The 19,087-nt window shown below is 38.6% G+C and overlaps 3 protein-coding genes across 10 annotated transcripts; 2 read left to right on the top strand and 1 right to left on the bottom strand.

Annotated features, from left to right (window-relative positions):
• The first annotated feature begins 805 nt into the window (after positions 1 to 805).
• Positions 806 to 4,524, top strand: LOC140779619 (rhamnogalacturonan I rhamnosyltransferase 1-like). The gene is made up of 8 exons (XM_073124780.1): positions 806 to 1,588; positions 2,174 to 2,241; positions 2,343 to 2,431; positions 2,518 to 2,683; positions 2,767 to 3,056; positions 3,171 to 3,375; positions 3,468 to 3,625; positions 4,025 to 4,524. Exons 1-8 carry the CDS (start codon positions 1,267 to 1,269, stop codon positions 4,266 to 4,268), a joined length of 1,542 nt encoding a protein of 513 aa, XP_072980881.1. The 5' UTR covers positions 806 to 1,266; the 3' UTR covers positions 4,269 to 4,524.
• Positions 4,525 to 7,714: 3,190 nt separating this feature from the next.
• Positions 7,715 to 10,385, top strand: LOC140779807 (protein TIC 20-v, chloroplastic). Of its 3 annotated transcripts, none has more exons than XM_073125087.1 (2): positions 7,715 to 8,434; positions 9,621 to 10,385. In XM_073125087.1, exons 1-2 carry the CDS (start codon positions 7,797 to 7,799, stop codon positions 9,703 to 9,705), a joined length of 723 nt encoding a protein of 240 aa, XP_072981188.1. In that variant the 5' UTR covers positions 7,715 to 7,796; the 3' UTR covers positions 9,706 to 10,385. The 3 variants fall into 3 exon arrangements, with proteins under 3 accessions (XP_072981188.1, XP_072981187.1, XP_072981189.1); XM_073125086.1 differs by lacking the exon at positions 9,621 to 10,385 and adding an exon at positions 8,517 to 9,323; XM_073125088.1 differs by lacking the exon at positions 9,621 to 10,385 and adding an exon at positions 9,353 to 9,596 and having other exon boundaries at positions 7,718 to 8,434.
• Positions 10,386 to 11,859: 1,474 nt separating this feature from the next.
• LOC140777840 (transcription factor BIM1-like) lies at positions 11,860 to 19,087 on the bottom strand. 6 transcript variants are annotated; one of them, XM_073122225.1, is made up of 13 exons: positions 18,772 to 19,086; positions 18,599 to 18,685; positions 17,929 to 18,237; positions 17,016 to 17,094; positions 16,755 to 16,879; positions 16,480 to 16,600; positions 15,631 to 15,700; positions 15,451 to 15,546; positions 14,721 to 14,759; positions 14,517 to 14,590; positions 14,127 to 14,405; positions 13,483 to 13,621; positions 11,860 to 12,389 (listed from the first exon to the last, which is right to left on the bottom strand). In XM_073122225.1, the coding sequence occupies exons 1-13, from the start codon at positions 18,782 to 18,784 to the stop codon at positions 12,279 to 12,281; spliced, it is 1,542 nt and encodes a 513-aa protein (XP_072978326.1). In that variant the 5' UTR covers positions 18,785 to 19,086; the 3' UTR covers positions 11,860 to 12,278. The 6 variants fall into 6 exon arrangements, with proteins under 6 accessions (XP_072978326.1, XP_072978324.1, XP_072978322.1 ...); XM_073122223.1 differs by having other exon boundaries at positions 14,127 to 14,590; positions 18,599 to 18,682; positions 18,772 to 19,087; XM_073122221.1 differs by having other exon boundaries at positions 14,127 to 14,590.

Raw genomic sequence — 19,087 nt, 5'->3', positions numbered from 1 at the left:
GATCAACGGTCGAGATTCCATCAAGTCCTTGTTTCCTAATTTGACCAACTTAAGATCGTCAACTACGAACGAGCGTCGGATTCGGAGGAGCACGCGTGAAGGCAACGGTGGATCCCACCGTGTTGGTGGCCGTCCAATTTAATCATGATTGATGGCGACACCAAGATCGCTTTTAATTCGCCATTTCTAGTCTACGCTTAATTATTATATTTTTAATTACGACGATTAATATTTGTTACAGGGACTTCCCAATGACCGTGAGGTGAGCTTATCACCTTTTTTATTTCATATTATTAATTTTGGTAATTTTAATTGGAAAGTGATAAAATAGTACAGGTTGATTCATGATTGAGATTATTCAGAGATAAAAAAATTTTTAAATATTATTTGGAAATTAATAGAAGGGAAAGAAAAGAAGGTTCCATCCTTCCATTTATAACGTCCCCCATAGCCGTTACCTAACGACACAGCCGACACGAGAACAGCGCCTCACGGGGACGAACGGAGCGACCAAACGGTACCGGTCACGGAAGCGATAAATCCACCGCCGCGAAATCACGGCCGTTCATCGTGGTTGACATCAAATCCACCTCCCTGAAATTCGTGAATAACCCAATCATTTAGCCGTAACTGACGGTGCTCGAAACATCCGATGGACCACCTGGATTCTGCCACGTGGCAGACATTGGTGGGTCCCGCAAGGGATTAATGCGGGGGCACACGCTGGTTGGGTGTGCCGGAGGGGGTGTTGAGATCAATGGTTAGGATTAAAAGTGGCTTCATATATACGCCACCCCAAGAGCTGCTCGTATTCCGTCTCCTTCGAAGGGGATCGAACTCTTCTTATCTCGCCATCTCCGAGCGGCTGGCCGCATCTCTCGCGGAACATTTTGGCCCTACTATTTCTCTAAATCCCCATAACTCACGAATCGAGCTCCCGATCTCGGTATCTCCGGGAAGACGGGGAGCATCTCTTTTTGACCGTTCGAAGAAGGAAATCGGGTGGGCGATTCTTGCTTAGCAGTAATCGCAGTAGAAATCGTGAGTGGGTGCCGAGATGGGCAGAAAGGTCACATCTTTAGTAACTATTTTGGCGGATTCGAGGGTGATTTCGACGATTTGGGATTAAAAGAATAGAAGTTTGGAGTTCATTTGTTGTTCTTGGTGTTATTTTACCTACATTGAGTGAAATCGAGGAGATTTTTTTATTCTTTCTGTTGCCGTTGAGGCTTGGATGATTTGGCTTTAGGGTTATATGTTCTTTGAATGGGAATCAAATCGCTGTGGATTCCTAGGATGTGCCGGTTTGAGAAGGTGATGGGATCTGAGTACGGGAAGAGGCCGATGGTCTTGAAGCCTGGGGCGGAGAAGCTTAAGGCTTCGCGGATGAAGCTTTGGATGATTCGAGCCACCACGACGGTGCTGCTATGGACGTGCGTCGTACAGCTCACGGCGCTCGGGGAGATGTGGGGGCCGAGGGTTCTTAAAGGCTGGCCTTCTTGCTTCACCCCCTCGGATTCGCCTCTCTCTCCGAATCCCTCGTCGACGGCTTCTGTCATCTTGGAGAAGGTCGTTCTTCCACCCAAAAGTAAGTTGCTTGGTAATTAGAGAAGAACCCAACTTTTTGGGGTGGTGGTTTGAAAATTTTAAGACTTGTTTTTTGAGGGGGTTAGCTACTTTTTGTTCTTGAAAGAAGAAACTCAAAATTGATCCTCCATTTGTTGGTTTTTTTTTTTACGTATTGGAAATTTAGAGTTGTACACGGTGGGTTTTATAAAAATACCGTAGCATTTGTGCTGTGGTTGGTGGCCCTTTACTTGATTGGCTAAAATTTAATACTGGGTTTCAACTATTGCCCCTTGTTTCTTTAGGTTAGTAGATGTTGTATTGTTTGATGGCGAGTTAAAATCGTTGCTGATTTTGTGTCCAGTTCAAGAAATTTGGACTATATATTGTGATTAATCCGATTCTGTATTACTCCAATGTTGATGATCGAATCCAAATTCTGGCAATATCTTTTCCTATCTTGTTCCGTTTCCTTTTGACGGTGAATTCTCCTATTAAGAAGTGCATTTGATTAGCTTCGGCCTGTTCTTCTTCTTCTTCATTCATGCATGTGTTTGTTACATATATGTTGCTTTGGATAAATATTTGATGCTAGTTTTCTTTCTAGGAATGTACAAGAATAATGGTTATTTGATGGTCTCATGCAATGGTGGGCTTAATCAGATGCGAGCTGCCGTAAGCATTTAATCTGACTTTTATTCTCGTTGCTTTTTTCTTTGCCCTTGTGCAATTCAATTGATCGTATAACAAGAAACTTGTTCTTTGTTTTTCTTCAGATATGTGACATGGTTGCTATTGCAAGATACTTGAATGTGACTTTAATTGTACCAGAACTGGATAAAGCCTCATTTTGGGCTGATCCAAGGTGAGTTATTCTCTCTCTTAGTTCAGAAAATATGGTTTCAGCATTTTGGCATTTTTTCTTAATCATTAGAAATGCTATTTTTGCAGTGAGTTTCAAGATATATTTGATATGGACCATTTTATAACCTCATTGAGAGATGAGGTTAGGATATTGAGAGAACTGCCGCCAAGGCTAAAAAGAAGGGTTGAACTAGGAATGATTTATTCCATGCCACCTGTTAGTTGGTCTGATATCTCTTATTACCATAATCAGGTTCGTTGCATCTGTATGGTTTGTTGGGGCAGCGATTATAATTCATCTTAGAAAAGAGGCTAACGGTTAATTTTTTAAAACAGATTCTACCTTTAATACAGAAGTACAAGGTTGTTCATTTGAACAAAACTGACTCCCGGCTGGCTAACAATGGTCTACCACTCCAGATTCAGAAACTGCGGTGTCGAGTGAATTATGCAGCCCTGAGGTTTACCCCTCAAATAGAAGAGTTGGGCAAACGAGTGATCAGAATGCTCCGTCAGAATGGCCCGTTTTTGGTTCTTCATTTGCGTTATGAAATGGACATGTTGGCGTTCTCTGGCTGTACCCAAGGTTGCACCGATGAAGAGGCCGAAGAGCTGACAAGAATGAGGTATAGATGATCTTTATTTGCTTCCCTTTCTCTCCTGGATTGTGTAATTCTGTCAAACTACTTCTTAGGATTAAACACATTTAAACTGTGTAAATTGTGGGGCATGGATTTCAGATATGCTTATCCATGGTGGAAAGAGAAAGTTATAAACTCTGATCTGAAAAGGAAAGATGGTTTCTGTCCGTTGACACCAGAGGAGACTGCTCTGATTTTGAGAGCATTGGATATTGATCGCAGTGTCCAGATATACATTGCTGCAGGAGAAATATATGGTGGACAAAGAAGAATGGCTGCCTTGACTGCAGCTTATCCAAATGTGGTCAGTTTTGCAACAGTATATATTTGACTCTTAAATTTATCAATATCTTTGTAGTCTCCTATTTAGTGTTGATCAAGTTAAAAATGCTGTAGGTGAGAAAGGAAACACTACTTGAACCTTCAGATCTTAGATTCTTCCAGAACCATTCATCCCAAATGGCAGCGTTAGATTATTTGGTATCATTAGAGAGTGACATCTTTGTTCCTACCTATGATGGTAACATGGCAAAAGTGGTTGAAGGCCATCGCAGGTATTTTATCTCTATCATTTAAACTGTACATTGCTCGTGACTTTTAGCATGACATTCATGATGATGTGATTCAACTTCGTCTGTGATAATACGACTGGCACAAAATTTTAATATGTTTATTTAGATATGTTGTTATTCATCAAGAAATTTAAATCATGACGTAATTTTGACGATGACTGATCTCATCAACATCTTTTTAAGCCATTACTTGGCAGTATTTGCTCTTCTTGCAAATAGTCATTTCACTCTGTAGTTTATTACCAAGTGAATTGTCACTAGAAATATCTGAAGTGTTCAAACAGTTGTTTTTCATCTCTCCCGAAGAAAGCTTCTGGTTGGGCTTATATTAGTTTATCTTATTTTGACATGCCTTTATTGTTCTTCCTATTATGTTTTCAGATACTTGGGTTTCAGGAAAACGGTCCTATTGGATCGAAAGCTTATAGTGGAGCTGGTAGATCAGTACAACAATGGCTCTTTGGGCTGGGATGAGTTCTCCTCTGCAGTAAAGGCAGCACATGCAAGTCGCATGGGAATGCCATCTAGGAGGGTAGTGATTCCTGACAGGCCAAAGGAAGAGGACTACTTCTACGCCAATCCCCAAGAATGTCTACAACAGGCCGATGAGCGAGGGACTTCATGAGATTCTTGGCAATGTTACTCGACTTATATACTGCTATTCTTTCATGAAAGCAATTGACCTGGATCATGGATTGGGCCTTAGCCAGACTGATTAAGGTGGAGGCAGGATTTTGCATGAAACCACAATGAGATTGATAAGTGGCTATAGCAGAAGAGAGAAGGGTGTTCTTCTGATGCAGCTCTTAGATACACATATTTATATTATAAGATAGCTTTATTTATTCTCTACAAATAAAATTCGATATTCTTGTATAGAGGTGGGTGGGTGGGTGGGTGGGTGGGTGGGAAGGGAAAGATAAGAGGGGAAGAGGTCACAAGATGAGAGTTGAGGATATGTTCATTGCAGTGAATTCCAGCTGCACATTTCACAATAGTTGATTTAAGATTGAGATTTTAGATGTATATCTGGATTCATAGTTGCAGAAGGTTCATTCCCTCTTCATCTCTGAAAATGATCATTCAAAGTCCCTATATCTTTGCATTTCTTTCTACTACTCCTACTCCTAATTTGTTTGTAATTCATTTCCTGATATAATTATGATTACTTGCATTACAAATTTATTCTCTATGGAAGTTTTTGGTGGTCTCTTTGTTGACCCTATTGGAATGCTCATGATGTCTTGCTTCCTACTTCTTGAATGAATCATGAGTGCACATAACTCCATCATTATATTATCAGGTCTTATGCATTATACTATGGAAATATTCCTTGTGCTGAATTATTGAAGAAAGAACATCCTTTATACACAAGATATTCGTATCAAAAGAAAAGGGAAAGCCACGAGCCTAATCCTCTCGGCCAACTCATTCATTCTTATGATTATAATTACCTTTATCATCAAAAAGGAAAAAAGAAAAGAAAAAAAGCTCTACTTCGATCATATGCATTCCATGTTGTGATGTTAGAATCTCTTGCTTATACTGTAACTTTTTCTCAAATTATCATGCATTAAATATACCTAGTACATATATTAGGTGCAGCTAACCCAGTTGTCATACTCATATGCCTGTGTGTGTGTGTAGATGACTACCTTTTTTTACTACTCAATCACAAACCTATCTAACAATGACTGTGACCCAGATGATGATGTAAAGCATTATTTGGGCATTGTATTTAGCTGCATGCCATTTCCTAACTCACCTTACCATATTCTAAACTTAAGCATTTAATAATCTCTTTTATAATTCAACATTGACGTCTAATATAATCAAATAACCAAACTATCTCCATAATATATACCTATCTAGTATAAACTATAAGTTACACATATATATAGAGAGAGAGAGAGAGAGAGAGAGAGAGAGGGAGAGCCATTACACCTAAAGGTCGTCATGATGACAAAATCATGCTACAATATTTAAGGCTATGCATACATAGTAACTACCACTTGCCACTTGGCATAGTGGTGGGGGAAAAGGAGAAGTCTAATATGAACAATGTGTGTATAAGTCGGCGTTGAAATTGCCGAGTAGTCCATTGTATAGTTTCCATTCCACCGACTATTTTTTTAAGTGTAGGATAAGCTTTTAATGCACATAGCACTGAGTAAGGCATCATATAATTTTCCTCCTCCTGTGGACCCTACAGCCTACATGGCTATTGGACGGCCGAGATCTAAGATCGTCGTGGGCCATCTCATTTCGTGGCCGTGATGGCGTTTTAATGAGGTCATTAAATTTTGTCTCCACTACGATCGACGAGTGGCTATCACCCACCCGCCTCGTGGGCCGGGCCACTCATGGGCCGAGATCTAGGAGGACCGCCAGCTGGCGTTCATGGGACGTTCTGGTGGGAGTTGGTGATATTTATTGAGAAAAATATATATATAATATAACAATTTTATATATAATACCTTGCTAATTATTATTTATATTTCATACTTTTATTGTTTATAAATCGAGCTTTTTAATTTAGCGAATATGTGTAGAAAATATCCTGGATTAGACTTCAACTAACATCATCATAATATTCCGTTAAGTATATACATTTTATTTTTAAAATAACTAAAATATTTTTATTTTTAAAATGACTAGAATATTTATAATATGACTTGGTTGAAAATATTTTTATAATTTTCTTAGTTTAGTTAACTTAATTCTGATATTTTGTTACTGATCTAACGAGAGAATATTTATATACATATTCGCTAAGTCATAGAGCTCGATTTATAAATAATAAAAATATAATGTATAAACTATAATTTTATTAAAAGACACGGCGTTATATAAAATTTTCCCTATATAATATGATATAAAGATCAATAATTTTATGAGATAATTCCTCTACTTAGATTCTATAACCTAACTTTTTTTTTTAACCTATATATACTCTCTAAACTTTAAATATATATATATATATATATATAATTCACGTCTAACAATAAACATTACACCACGTAGGAGATAGAGAAAGGATGTAGTTGTTATTTAACTTTCAACTATTTAATGCTTGCTTGAATATGAAAGTATGTAGAGAGTCTAAAAGGTTGGGGTCTTCTATGAATAATTCTACGCTTTCCCAACTACAAGTATAGTTTTTATACGACATGGACATGTTTAATACCACTATCGCGGTGGACGAGGGAATTAAAAAGGTATTAATTTTTAATAGTAGTTGGTCACTTGTTTAAGAATTAAAATAATCCATATCCTTTCTGCTTAGGATGATGAGAATAGTGAGTTCTAAGGAATTTCATTACTTTATCGCCCTCATAATTAACTCATAAATCTCCAATCTCCGATGCTCTTTGGGATCGTAATTAATAGCTTAAGTTTCTCAATTAATTACTTGGAATTATAAACTAGTATTTTTTTTAATTTTTTTTTTACAGAACAAAATTAAATGTTATGTTACATTATACACCTTTTTTTTTCTATTGGTTTATTGAGCAAGAAAAGGATCAGAGAGAGAGAAAAGCATTATCTAAATGGCCTATATAGCCCAAATGGTCGATATGGGCTCAATTGATACAGGCCCAGACCAGCCCAATAACATTCAGGTGCACAGTGACCTACATTGTTAAGCAGAGTCTAATAAAAAATGAATATTATTTAATTCTGCTGTATATTCGAGTAAACTATACTAATACTACTACTAGTTATCGTTATAATTTAGTAGACTCAATTAGTAACACTCACAGTATAGCTCACATATTTTTGAATTATTAAAAAGTTATAGGTATGACAAGTTCATACTAGTTGAGTACACAATATTAAACCAACACATCAATATGAAGGTGACGTGAAAATAAGAAATGGTTAATTAATAAAGTTAATTTGAACACAAACATGTTTTTTAATCTCAAATAGTTTTTTTTTTCTAATTTAAATAAATAAATATAAGAAAATGATTAATGAGATCATAATAATTTACAAATCACGAGTACGTAGTAATGTCTATGATCACATCCCTCCGTATCCTCCTCCGCCTCATCCTTTTTATCCTTACACTGCCCCTCGACAGAAGAAAATTACATTTAAGAACTAATCAGAGAAGGAGAGCAGGAGGAAGAAGAAGAAGAAGAAATCCATGGCTTCTTCTCTCCTCGCCGTTTCCCTTCTCACTCCTCCTCTCTCTTTTTCTTCCAAAACCCACCTCCCTCTCCTCCTTCGTCCTCCTCTTCTCTCCACCACTATTCGAATCCAAGGGCCAAGACGCACCATTTCCTCCTCTTTCCTACTCCACGCCAAGAACGACGAATCCCCCGCCGACCCACCCGACCGAATCCTCTCCGCTGCTTGCTACCTCTACCCCTTCCTCGACGGCGTCCAATACGGCCGTTACATCCTCACCCAGTTCCCCGTCTTCCAGCTCGTCCTCCAACCCCTTTTCCCCGCCATTCGCCTCTTCAGGTCTTCTCCACTCAACCCATTTCTCCTCTTCCTCACCCTCTACTTCGCCGTTGTGAGAAACCCATCTCGGTTTAGCCGCTATGTCCGCTTCAACACCATGCAAGCCATCGTCCTCGACGTGCTCCTTATATTCCCCGATTTGATCGAGCGTACCTTTAATCCCAAAGGGGGGATTGGGTTGGATGCCTTGCAAAGTTTAGATAGCACGGTCTTCTTGTTCTTGCTTGTTTCGTTGATGTATGGGTCTACTTCGTGTATCCTTGGCCAGGTGCCCAGGTTGCCCATTGTAGCTGATGCGGCTGATAGGCAGGTCATGTGAGTTCTCTGCAACTTTGATTTATTCTGCTTACTTGGGTTGGGGATTGTTGAACAAGTTGGTAGTTTGGGATTTGGATAGGGTTCAAGATTGGAGCTTGGCGGGGGGGTTTTATGTTCCGAATTACCTTAAAACATGGAAGAAATCTTGTTTCGGGTGGAACTGGGATATGGGTCAGGGCTGTTTTGATCCTTCATATTGAATTGGTGCTTCCTGGATTATGTACCAGGAATTCAACTTTGTTGTTGTATAATGTTGGGAAGCAATGTTTCCCCTACTAATAGTAATATAATTATTTGAGAAGATTTTTCGTTTCTATTGGTCTTGGATGGATTATTATGACGTTTTTATCTGCATTTTATGGTTTCAGTAGGTATTGTTCCTTGGAGTTTGAAGTTGAGTAATGTGGTTCATGCTTTTTCAGTATGATGAGTTTGACTTGGTTATGGATATAAATGTGCTTGTTTGGAAATTAGTTTGATACCTAGTATGAGGTTTTACCGATTAAACTTTTCTACCTCTCACCCCATAATTGAACTCCACAAGCATGCATACTTTTCTTAGATGTTCCGAGTTTCTTTTGTGAAGAAACTTGCCTAGTACATATAGGAGAATCAATTATTTGTGGAAGTCTGGCATGCATATATTCCATTCTTCTTTCTGAATTTCTGATCGGTAGTCCATAAATATCTAGACGAGATTGTCTTTTATTCACCTTTTGTGTTTGTAGGACATTACATTTGGACTAAATAGTGTCTTTCAATGGGACTTATGGTAGCAAAAGTTTCCCATATGTACATTGTAGAGGAAAAATGTATTCTCATATTCCTTTTTGTTTTTTGAGGATAGATCAAGTTATTCTGATTGTGATATCCAAAATTTAGACACTGTTGGTTTGTCAAAAATGTAATGTATAGGTAAAGTGGACATAATCCAAATCACTAAGAAGGAACATAGGGTGAAGTTTCAATTGAAGTTTTAAACCTGTCGGCATGCAAAGCAGAAGAACGAGGCAACTTTTATCAAAGTGGTTTATCTTCTATTCAACTGGTTGAAATGTTCGAGATGTAAGAACAACAGATTCTGAGTATTGTAAATTGATCTCACAAGGATCGATCTACATTAGAGTGGTAGTAAAGCGTCATGACATACAATCTGTAACATTTCTATACAACTGAATGGCAGAAGTATCTATGAGGTGATATATCAAGCATTGGAAGCAATTAAAAAGCAACTGAAAGAATATGAGGAAGAAGAGTTGTCCATTTGATATTCTCAAAGGTCAGGTCAGGAGATTCTCTCTTGAATGTTAGAGGAATATATGAAGAAGAAACTTCAGAGAGAATGGTGATGTTCCATTTTCTTCTTCTGCATTCTTTTTCTGGTGAGAGATCAGAAAGCATTGGAGCAAGTGAATCAACTCCCCCATCATCATCCAGAATCATAAAATTTTGGACAAAGTATTGATCACCGTGTTTGGCGGCAGCAATATGGCGAATTTACCCCAAAAATCACTTGCATTTTGATTATGACTTCATATGACAGACTGCACTTGAAGTTGTCTCAATTTTCAGGACCACACGGGAAACTTCTGAAGGCCATAAAAGTAAAACAGGGATTGTGGTTGGAATGGGCAAGAAGCAGCAAATCACCAAATTGCCGACATCAACTGCTACTTTTTGTACAGTTAACTCAGCAAAAGTACTATTATAGTGATGCTCAAGTTTCTTGACAAGGATTTAGTCACTTCAAATTGTATAGAGAAAGTAAGAAGGTCAGCTGTTTCTAAATTTTATGGTAAAGTGGCAAATTTCTTCCTTGATTAGCTCTCCACTGCGGTGCTATGTTTTTTCCAGTCCACAAGGTCCTGTATACTATAGAAAAACCAGAGGGACATATAAACACTTGGGTCATTTTGTTTTTGATATCTAGAAATACATATATATATTAAGAGAAACATATTTCTCTATATGTTGTATATAGAGAAACAAATAGTTTGTTTAGTTGATTGTATTTTATAACGTTGTATTTATTAAACATTATTAGTTATATTCTATAATGAAGTATATAGTAAGCAAATATTTAATTAGAGGAGGAGAAAGTAAAGATGAGTTGGGATTGAGGATAGAATGAAAGGAGAGGAGAGGAGAGAGATGAGTTGAGGTTGGGATCGAAATGAGAAGAGAAATATGGGTCAGGTTAGGGTAGCTAGATGAATGCTAAAAAACTAGATCCGAGTCTAAATAGGTTTTTAAAATATTATTTCTTAGATTTGGTACACTAAATTAAATAATAATTTTTTGATTATATATTACATCCAGAAAAGTTCTCAACCAAACAGCTCATTAGTAGAAGCAAATATGAGCAACAAAAGAGATGCTGTCAGAGAGGCAGGAAAAGGAATACTCTTGAATGGTAGATTCTTCCATTACCTTGACAATAGTGTAATGAGGTAAAAGTACTGAAAATTGTTTTGAACTATCAACATATTTAGGAGTTTTTTCAAAGTGAAGAATTCCTAGAAGCAAAGAATACAAGTAGACTGTCGCACTGCTATACAGGATCATTTTGCTGGTTAAGCTTTTGGACAGTTGAAGTAACCTACTTGACAACCTTTCAAATCGAAGATAAGCTGAAGTTAAGGTCTTCTCATGAGAAATCAAACCATGGAATATGTCAAGTGCATCAACTAAAGGCAACCGGGAAGCAAGCATACTTTTGGAAGAACTCTTGGATGTAGTTCGTTGCTGTTTCAGATGATGATTTGGAAGATGGAGCATCTAAGCATGATGCATCAAACGAGTAAGAAAGCAGAGCGTACTGAATTTCCTGAACTATTCGTTCAGGAATAAATCTGGATGTAGTTATCCAGAGTTAGGAGATATAAGTACAAAATTTCTGAGTAGAATAAATCATGGATGTTGCTGTAATTTTGCGATTGATGACGGCACAGGGATTAACAGCTTGCTGTTGTTGTTGTTTCCTCTGCACTTTTAAGTAGAATGAATATATGTTAAGCAAGTAGGTAAGGTTTAATACAGCAACAATGACCACCACTGACATTTTTATCGGACATAGAACTAGGAAGGAGCATACACAATGAGAGAAGAAACCAGTAAAGAAGCAAAGTGATGTATTAAGATCTGGAAGAGAGAAGTTTATAATAAATTTAGTGGGTTTCTGCTGGTTTTTATGTGTAAAATATAAGAGTAGATAAACAGCATGCTTGAAGCCTCTTTATCTGATAATCACGGAGAGACCGTGAAGTAAAGGGAAAAAGAACCTCGAATACTGTAGGAAAAGCCAACCTTTTATGACGCATTCATGACAAATAGCCAAAGGCTATTTATATAACAAAGTGAAATGGAAGTTAAACTTAATCAATACAAATGCAACACAAGGTCCGGCACTATGAATAGCACAATTTTTGAGGCACTAATAATTTGCTAATTAAACTCAATTAACGCAGGAAGCCCACCAATGTACTACATACACCCAATTTCTGAAGATAAATACAATACAAATGCCATATTCGCTAAGGCCGCATAACTGACCTAAGACGCACAAATACTAGCATAAATCGAAGTTACTCAATAACCTTAGAATAGAAGATCCTTGGATAGAGAGAGGAACTTCTCATATGAATGGAAGCCTGTAAAGAAAAGCGGCTTCACAATTTGTTATGGAAGCCTCCTCTACAAAAGCGAGAGCCGATCGAAAGAATATGAAACAGTGCCTTCTCGGTGCCGCCAAGGCTGAACAGAATATACATTCAGCTGAAGTGCTCAGCAACAAGAGGAAAGAATCAGAAATGCGTGTCAGAAGAAGGTAGCAAAGGTAGCATTAGCTGTTAACGCCTCTGTGCCTTTTTGGTGCTTGCAAAGATTCCTCACAGCTGCTGCCAACCCTTGACTGCCCTATTGCTTGATTGGTAGATACAGGATCTTCAAGATCCTACAAAGGATAAATATTCATTTAAAAGTAAGATCTGGAAGATTTATGAGGACATCCATAAAAAGCGAAAGAAAATGAACAATAATATATATATCTAGAACACAACTGAAACTTTCTGAGAGTTTGATGCTGGATAAACCTTTATGGCAGTTGAGGCCAAAATATGGCGCAACAGCTTTTGACTAGTATACTACATAATCCACAAAGGCAAAACCTTATAGAAGATTGCCATACATAATTACTAGATTTGAACATAAATAACTCAAAAACCAAGTATTATTACCATTTTCTCTTTTTTTACAACTTGAAATAGCTTTACATTAGAATTATTGAAATCTTAATACAAGAAATGCTTTGTCATAAACACCCACTCCCACAAACTTGGAAGCTGACCTTCAAAAATGATGTGTAACTATTCCCTGAAAATGTTTACCCCGGACCATGCAAAAGTTGTTGATTCTGTTAGAAAGAAGCACTAAGCATAATTGCGGAGGGACTAGCAAATTAGATTTGTCATCAATTGCAAGTGGTGAGTTACAAGACAAACATCCGTTGCCAAAGGAAAGAAGTCAATAACAACATTTTCTACAAGCAGTTTTATCATGGATTCCCACATATATTGCAATTATCAAAGAGACGATGATGAATAAAAAGATTAGATTCCAATTTGGATATCGGTCTCAGAGATGAAGATAAATCTCCTGCATTTGTAAGTTATTGTCTTTCTCAGTTAAGTAGATATCATCCATGCCTGGAGAATCTAGGAGTCCCCTGCTATGGGCAAATGATATTAGAAGTTTCCAGAACTTGTTGAGGAACTCAAGATTAGAACAAGCAAGAAGATGATGGCTAACCCCAGATAGCAGACTTCTACTTTCACAGAACATTAGACCACCTCAGGTATACCAATGTTACAATAGACGGTCCCATGCTGGGAACTCCCCACAGTGGTGGTTTTACGGTTTAATGGAACATCATAAGTTTTTACTCTTCCTCATTTTCAAATATTCGGAAGAAAAAAAAAAAACTGCTCAAGAGATTATGAGAAGTAACAGTTTATAATGATGTGGGACATATATAATAAGCTCAGTACCTCAGGACTGCAAGTTGTCCCAGTGGCAGCAGTTCTCTTACTAGCTGCTCGCTTACCCAGATTGATCTGCACAGAAACACTGGCTTGTGATAAATCTATACCAGAGTTCTGTAGTGCCTGAGACAGCGCAGTCAATAGCCTGTTTCACGCCCCAAAAAAACAGGATCTGAATTAGTTTGAACTTTTTCGGCCCTGAGATATATAAAAATAAGAAAATAAAACTGCTTGCTAATCTAATCTTATACTTCTTAACCAGCTCAAATTCAAAGTCATAACAACAGGATGCATAAGAGAGGAATATCTAAAAGAATACAAAAACACTCTCAAATCAGTATCAATCTCAGATGAGTGTTGTTGATGCACAATAACTTGTCAAAGGATCTTTGAAATATATATTTAGGCACTCTAACAATTAAACTTTCTGAGCATTAAAGAAACTGTTACATCTTTACAGAAATATGAAAAAACCAGTCAATTGTTTTAAGGAGTTAACAACTAGTAAAAGTATAACATTCAGCAACAATTTGCAGAATATATAACTAAAAGCAACAAAAGGATGTATCAAGAAAATACTAAAAGAAACAAGCTCAAAACAACATTAGCATAATCAGTGAGAAAAAGTAATTGACCCATTGAATACGTACTCTTGGGAGTATTGGCTGGAAAGATTAATTGTGCCCTCATCTATTATCAGCTCGTCTTGTACATTTAACCTTCCACTGCTAACAGCACAACTGGCAGGAACGGGCAACCGTAACCATGGGGCCTGGGACTGAGATGCAACATTGTCCACATCTGTAAGAAACCTCTGTTGTGACTGACTAAGACTATTTCCCCTTCCAACAGAAGCATATAAGTTTGGCTGCAAAATAGCAGGTACACCAACCGCCTTGTTTGCCAAATTTGTGGGAGCCTCTGTTGGTCTGCAAGAGACACCAACCATCAGGTCAGTTTCTGTCGGATTCTCAGTACCAGAGGCAATCACAGGTGCAACTGGTATGTGATTGTCATTGAACTTTCCAGAAGACATATACCCAGTGGGGACAGAACCATTTTTGATGACTTGTGAAGGATAGGATATAATATCTCCCTGAATTTGGCTGTTATTCTGTGGCAAAAGGAAAGAAGGGACATGAGAAAGCTTGTTAAAGAAAAGACAATACTATAAGAAATTCCTTGAAGATAAACATGCAGAAAAACAATCTAATTTTGTTTTAAGTTCTTTAATTGTCAGGTACCCGTGAATTTTTCCAGAATGATCTAAAATAGACGTTTACCTGCCAAAAGAACCAAAGTGAAAATCAATAGAAACTCTTTCTGTTGTTGATGTGACTAATATATCAAATGTCTTTTTTGGCTATCAAAATCCTCCTAGTATTCTATGGATCAATGAAAATGCAAATATGAGAAACACGAAAAAGTCATTTGAAGATAAATTTAATGCAACTGGAAGAAAATTTTATATTGTACACACATAGCACAGATTAAACAAAAAAAGTCAGTTCTCCCATAAATAAAGCCATTTTCTTATAAGGAACAATATTCTAGAGGTTCATGTTATAACCATTTGCTTGTAGAATGTTTCGAGCATCTCTGAATTCAGAGAATTTACAAATAAAGGAAGATCTTCATCTTGGAGAAGGAGGAGGTCATCATGCAAATAAAAAGAAATATTCAAGACCTTATATAGTTCCATTGGTTTCTACCATTTTCGAGTTATTGGTCAGTAAGACACAAGGCGGATGATAATGCAATATCAAAATCATCCCTCAACCTAATTATTTCTCCGAAGACTGGTGCAATATAAATAAGCAGGTGTCTCATCCCACTGACAAGAATTTCCACTTAAAAAGATTGCAAGTTTGCAACAGGACAAAATATGCCACTGACAATACCACTCAGTATTTAACATTTTACAAAGACTGCATGCACAATCATGCCTACATTCAGAAGCTTAAAAGTCATTACCCATGGCAGTAATTTGGCGTTATCCTGATTCCCCTCTGGGTATGATGACTCATGCTTTTGCACCTTCTCTTGTAAAAACCTGACGTATTCAATGACCTGCAATAGAAGTCTTAGGGAAAGGATTGCACCAACTGGAACTATTGTTCGAATTTGAAAAGGAAGAAGATTAAACAAGTTTACCTCTAAAAGAAAGGAAGCTTTGTCTCTTTTTTGATCACTATTTGGTATAAGTTCCCTAAGAATCTGAAATCTACATGAAGGTTTTTTATGCACAAGTTAATTACAATTGGGGAGAAAATACAGACTGTTATTTGATTTATGTAAAGCTCTCAATAAACACTGCAAAATCATTTGGACAAGCATTTGTTGCATACTTGCATATAGCCATAAATAAAAGGTAATGTGAAGATGAGAAACTGATATATGTAGCAAATTTAGAATGAGCTATAATCTAATTTTGCACGTTCACATTTCTTCAATATATTTTGTAAAATTTAATTGCACATTAGAAAAATAGTTCAAATATTATGCCATTTTATCACTTCCCTCTTCTAGTGTATTTGCTTATATTTCAACTCCCCGCTCCCACATTGCTTATTCTCTATATCTCATTTCTCCTCCTGTACCTTCCCTCTTTCTTCAACACTTATCTAACAAGGAAAACTCGTCCTCTTATCAATGAAAAATATTTATAAGGTTGAAAAGAACGGAGTAGTTGGCCCATGAAAATTATTTATACACATTTAGTGATGATCACATATAGTGCCAAATAACTCACAATAGCTTTAGCCACATATACGTTTCCCTATGAAATTTACCGGCAAAGTTGTCTTAATGTTTTACATTGCTAGATACACGTGCTAAGGTCTAACGTTTGCAATGTGATAGGTTCAACCAAGGTGAAAGAATAGAAGATTTAACAATCTAGAGTACTATAGGAACAGATCTAGGAGCAAAATAGAAGGAAAGATTTTTTTCCCCAAAAAAAGGGCGTATTCTCCCCCGAAGAAAAGGTGCTTTTTTTCTTGCCTGTCATTAATTTTGCTTCTTCTACGCTGCTCCGTGGCGGAATGCTTCGATCTTGGAGTGTTGGGCCGCTGATCATTGCCACTGCCGCTGCCCTTCCCATCTACTTTTACGGTCAATTCTGCTACAGAAAGAAAATTAACAGTCCAATTTGGTACTCTAACAACAAAGTCCGGGGAAAAGCATTAATTTTAGCACGAAGTGACATCCAGTCATGCCCACGTGACTCGTTCATAAGAAAGAATAGAAACACAAAAGAGAAAAGGAAAAGATCGCACCTTTACGCGAGGAGGAGCCCTCCCTCTTAGCAAACTCTTCGTCGTCCTCGTCCTCGTCGTCGAATCCCCTGCTGGATCTCGAAGCGGCCTCCATGAACCGCTTCCTCTCCGGTGGCGGCTGATGCCTGCCCCGAGAAAAGAAAAAACATAATCTTTCTAATTTCACAGAATTCCCCAGAAAACCCCAACCTAGAGGAAGACGAAGACGACGAGAGTAAACGAGGAGGATGGGAGAGAGAGAGAGAGGAGCAAACAACGAACCTGGAAGCGGAGGAGACGGATCCCAAGCTACCGCTGGCGCTGCCACGGGCAGCGAACGACGAAGGCCACTGCCCTGCGCCTGGGGAGAGTGGAAAAGTACACAAATTAAAGAAAACCAAAGAAGGACGCGCGCTAATGAGCGCCGAGAAGGCGGAAGTTAATGGTCTGCTACCCCAGTCCTTATTTAAATCCCTCCTCTCATATATATATTTTTTTTCTTTCCCCCTATCGACGGATCCAACCACCGAACCACGCGGCAACTCCAATTTGGTTTTGGGCCAGGTTTTCAATTCCGACGTTGAGCTTTCTTTTTCTCTCAAGCTCCCGTATTCACGTGTCTATCACGTGGGTATGTGTCATCATTATTATCATCTCCTTCAACAAAATCTAACAATGCTAGACTCTGTCAATATCTGATATGTTAGTTTCAGATACCTCAAAGAATATGTTGTTGTATATATGAAAAATATAACCCCACCCACCCCACCCCGAAAAAAAAGAGTAGAGTATATTGTAACTATTAATATGATCTGCTGTTAAATATCCTACCACCTATATACTACCTTCTGATACTTTCACGGTAAATATTAATAACACCAACAAATATTTTCATATATATATCTGTACCTCTACCGTGTTAGGTATCTCTAATCTGTGGCATATTTCTCAAATGAATGTGATGTGCATCTAGACGTCATAATTTAGAAGGATAAAAGTGTAATACAACATAAAAACACGTAAACGTTCACAAGCTCCCTCGGATAGAAGGAATAGCTGCATCACGTGTCAGCTACTTGTCGTCATATAAAAAGGTCATACACCATCACGCACATGGGCTTCCCCCTAAACCCGTGGCTCCCTCGAGTCCTATCACCATCCCGGTAAGGAATAGCACCACTACCCCTAAACTTACCTTTATATCCGGAATCGCCCCACAGCGCGAAGGGAGCAGCACCGCCTGCTGGGGTGAACCCACCGTTGCCGTTGTCGGGTTCGGGCTTGCTTCCGGCACTGAACCCAAGAACGACGGGGCACGTGAACCGCTCAGGCTTAACCGCCGCCCTCGAGCCGGGGTCGGACACGTGGCTGATGCTGAACGTCCCGATTCCGCCCGGGAGCACGTGCTCCCCCGCCTCGGCAGGGCCCGCCTTGGCCACGTCCTCCCTCATCTCGCTCCGCTCCTCCAAGGGTTGTAGGAAATCGTGCGTCTTTAGAAAAAACCCTGCAGGTAAAAGATCCACGGATCGAGATCAGCGCGCAGCTATTGGATTAGAGACGGCAATTCGGTCCCACTGTACGCAAGCGATGTCTTAATGGATGGATGGATGGATGGATGGATGGACACGTGATTCTTTTAACCACGAACTCCACTTCCCCACAATTACAAAAAAAAATTTGAGACGACTCAAAACCAATACCCTTTCGCTTCCTAAATTTGGAAATCGAAGCTGGAGTATACCAACTGATACTAACTGCTTCCATGATTCCATCTCAAAAACAAAGAATTCAAAACGGATACTCCCAGATGTACTCACGATAACGTGTTCCATAAATGGTAGATAAAAAGTTCTCGGAAGAGGTACCTTGGGAAGGAGGTCTCGGATCTGGACGTTGCATCGATGAATCCTTGGTGTAAAGCGAGAGGAAATCGTGAGGTGCTTCTTTTCCTGCTGGAATAATCCGAAAAATACATGTGAAACGTACAATTCACCACAAAGAACATCATGAGAGAGGAGAATTCTACTACATCGCATACCTTGGAGCTCCATAGATGAGATCGTCACCTCCACACAAGAGCTGAATTAATCCTCGATCCGCTGAGGAGATCTCGACCTCCTCCTTCGATAACCTCAAAATCTCGTGGAGAAACCCTAGATTCGTCGAGGTAGGAGCGAGCGAGAGAAAGCGATATATATATATATCGAAAATTTGGAGCGGAATTACGCGTCGAGGACGAGAGATCTTTCTATCTCTTTGCCTCTCGAGCTCCGGCGTAGCGATGGGGGGAGGTGGAGATGGGTCGGTGGACCTCCTCCGATATATATCTTCTTTATACGGCGCTTGTTCGCCTC

Source organism: Typha angustifolia, chromosome 15, assembly GCF_048772165.1.
Source record: "Typha angustifolia cultivar Huaian chromosome 15, ASM4877216v1, whole genome shotgun sequence".
NCBI lineage: Eukaryota > Viridiplantae > Streptophyta > Magnoliopsida > Poales > Typhaceae > Typha > Typha angustifolia.
The sequence above is the reverse complement of the archived record's forward strand: the minus strand, read 5'-3'. Positions and strand labels throughout refer to the sequence as shown.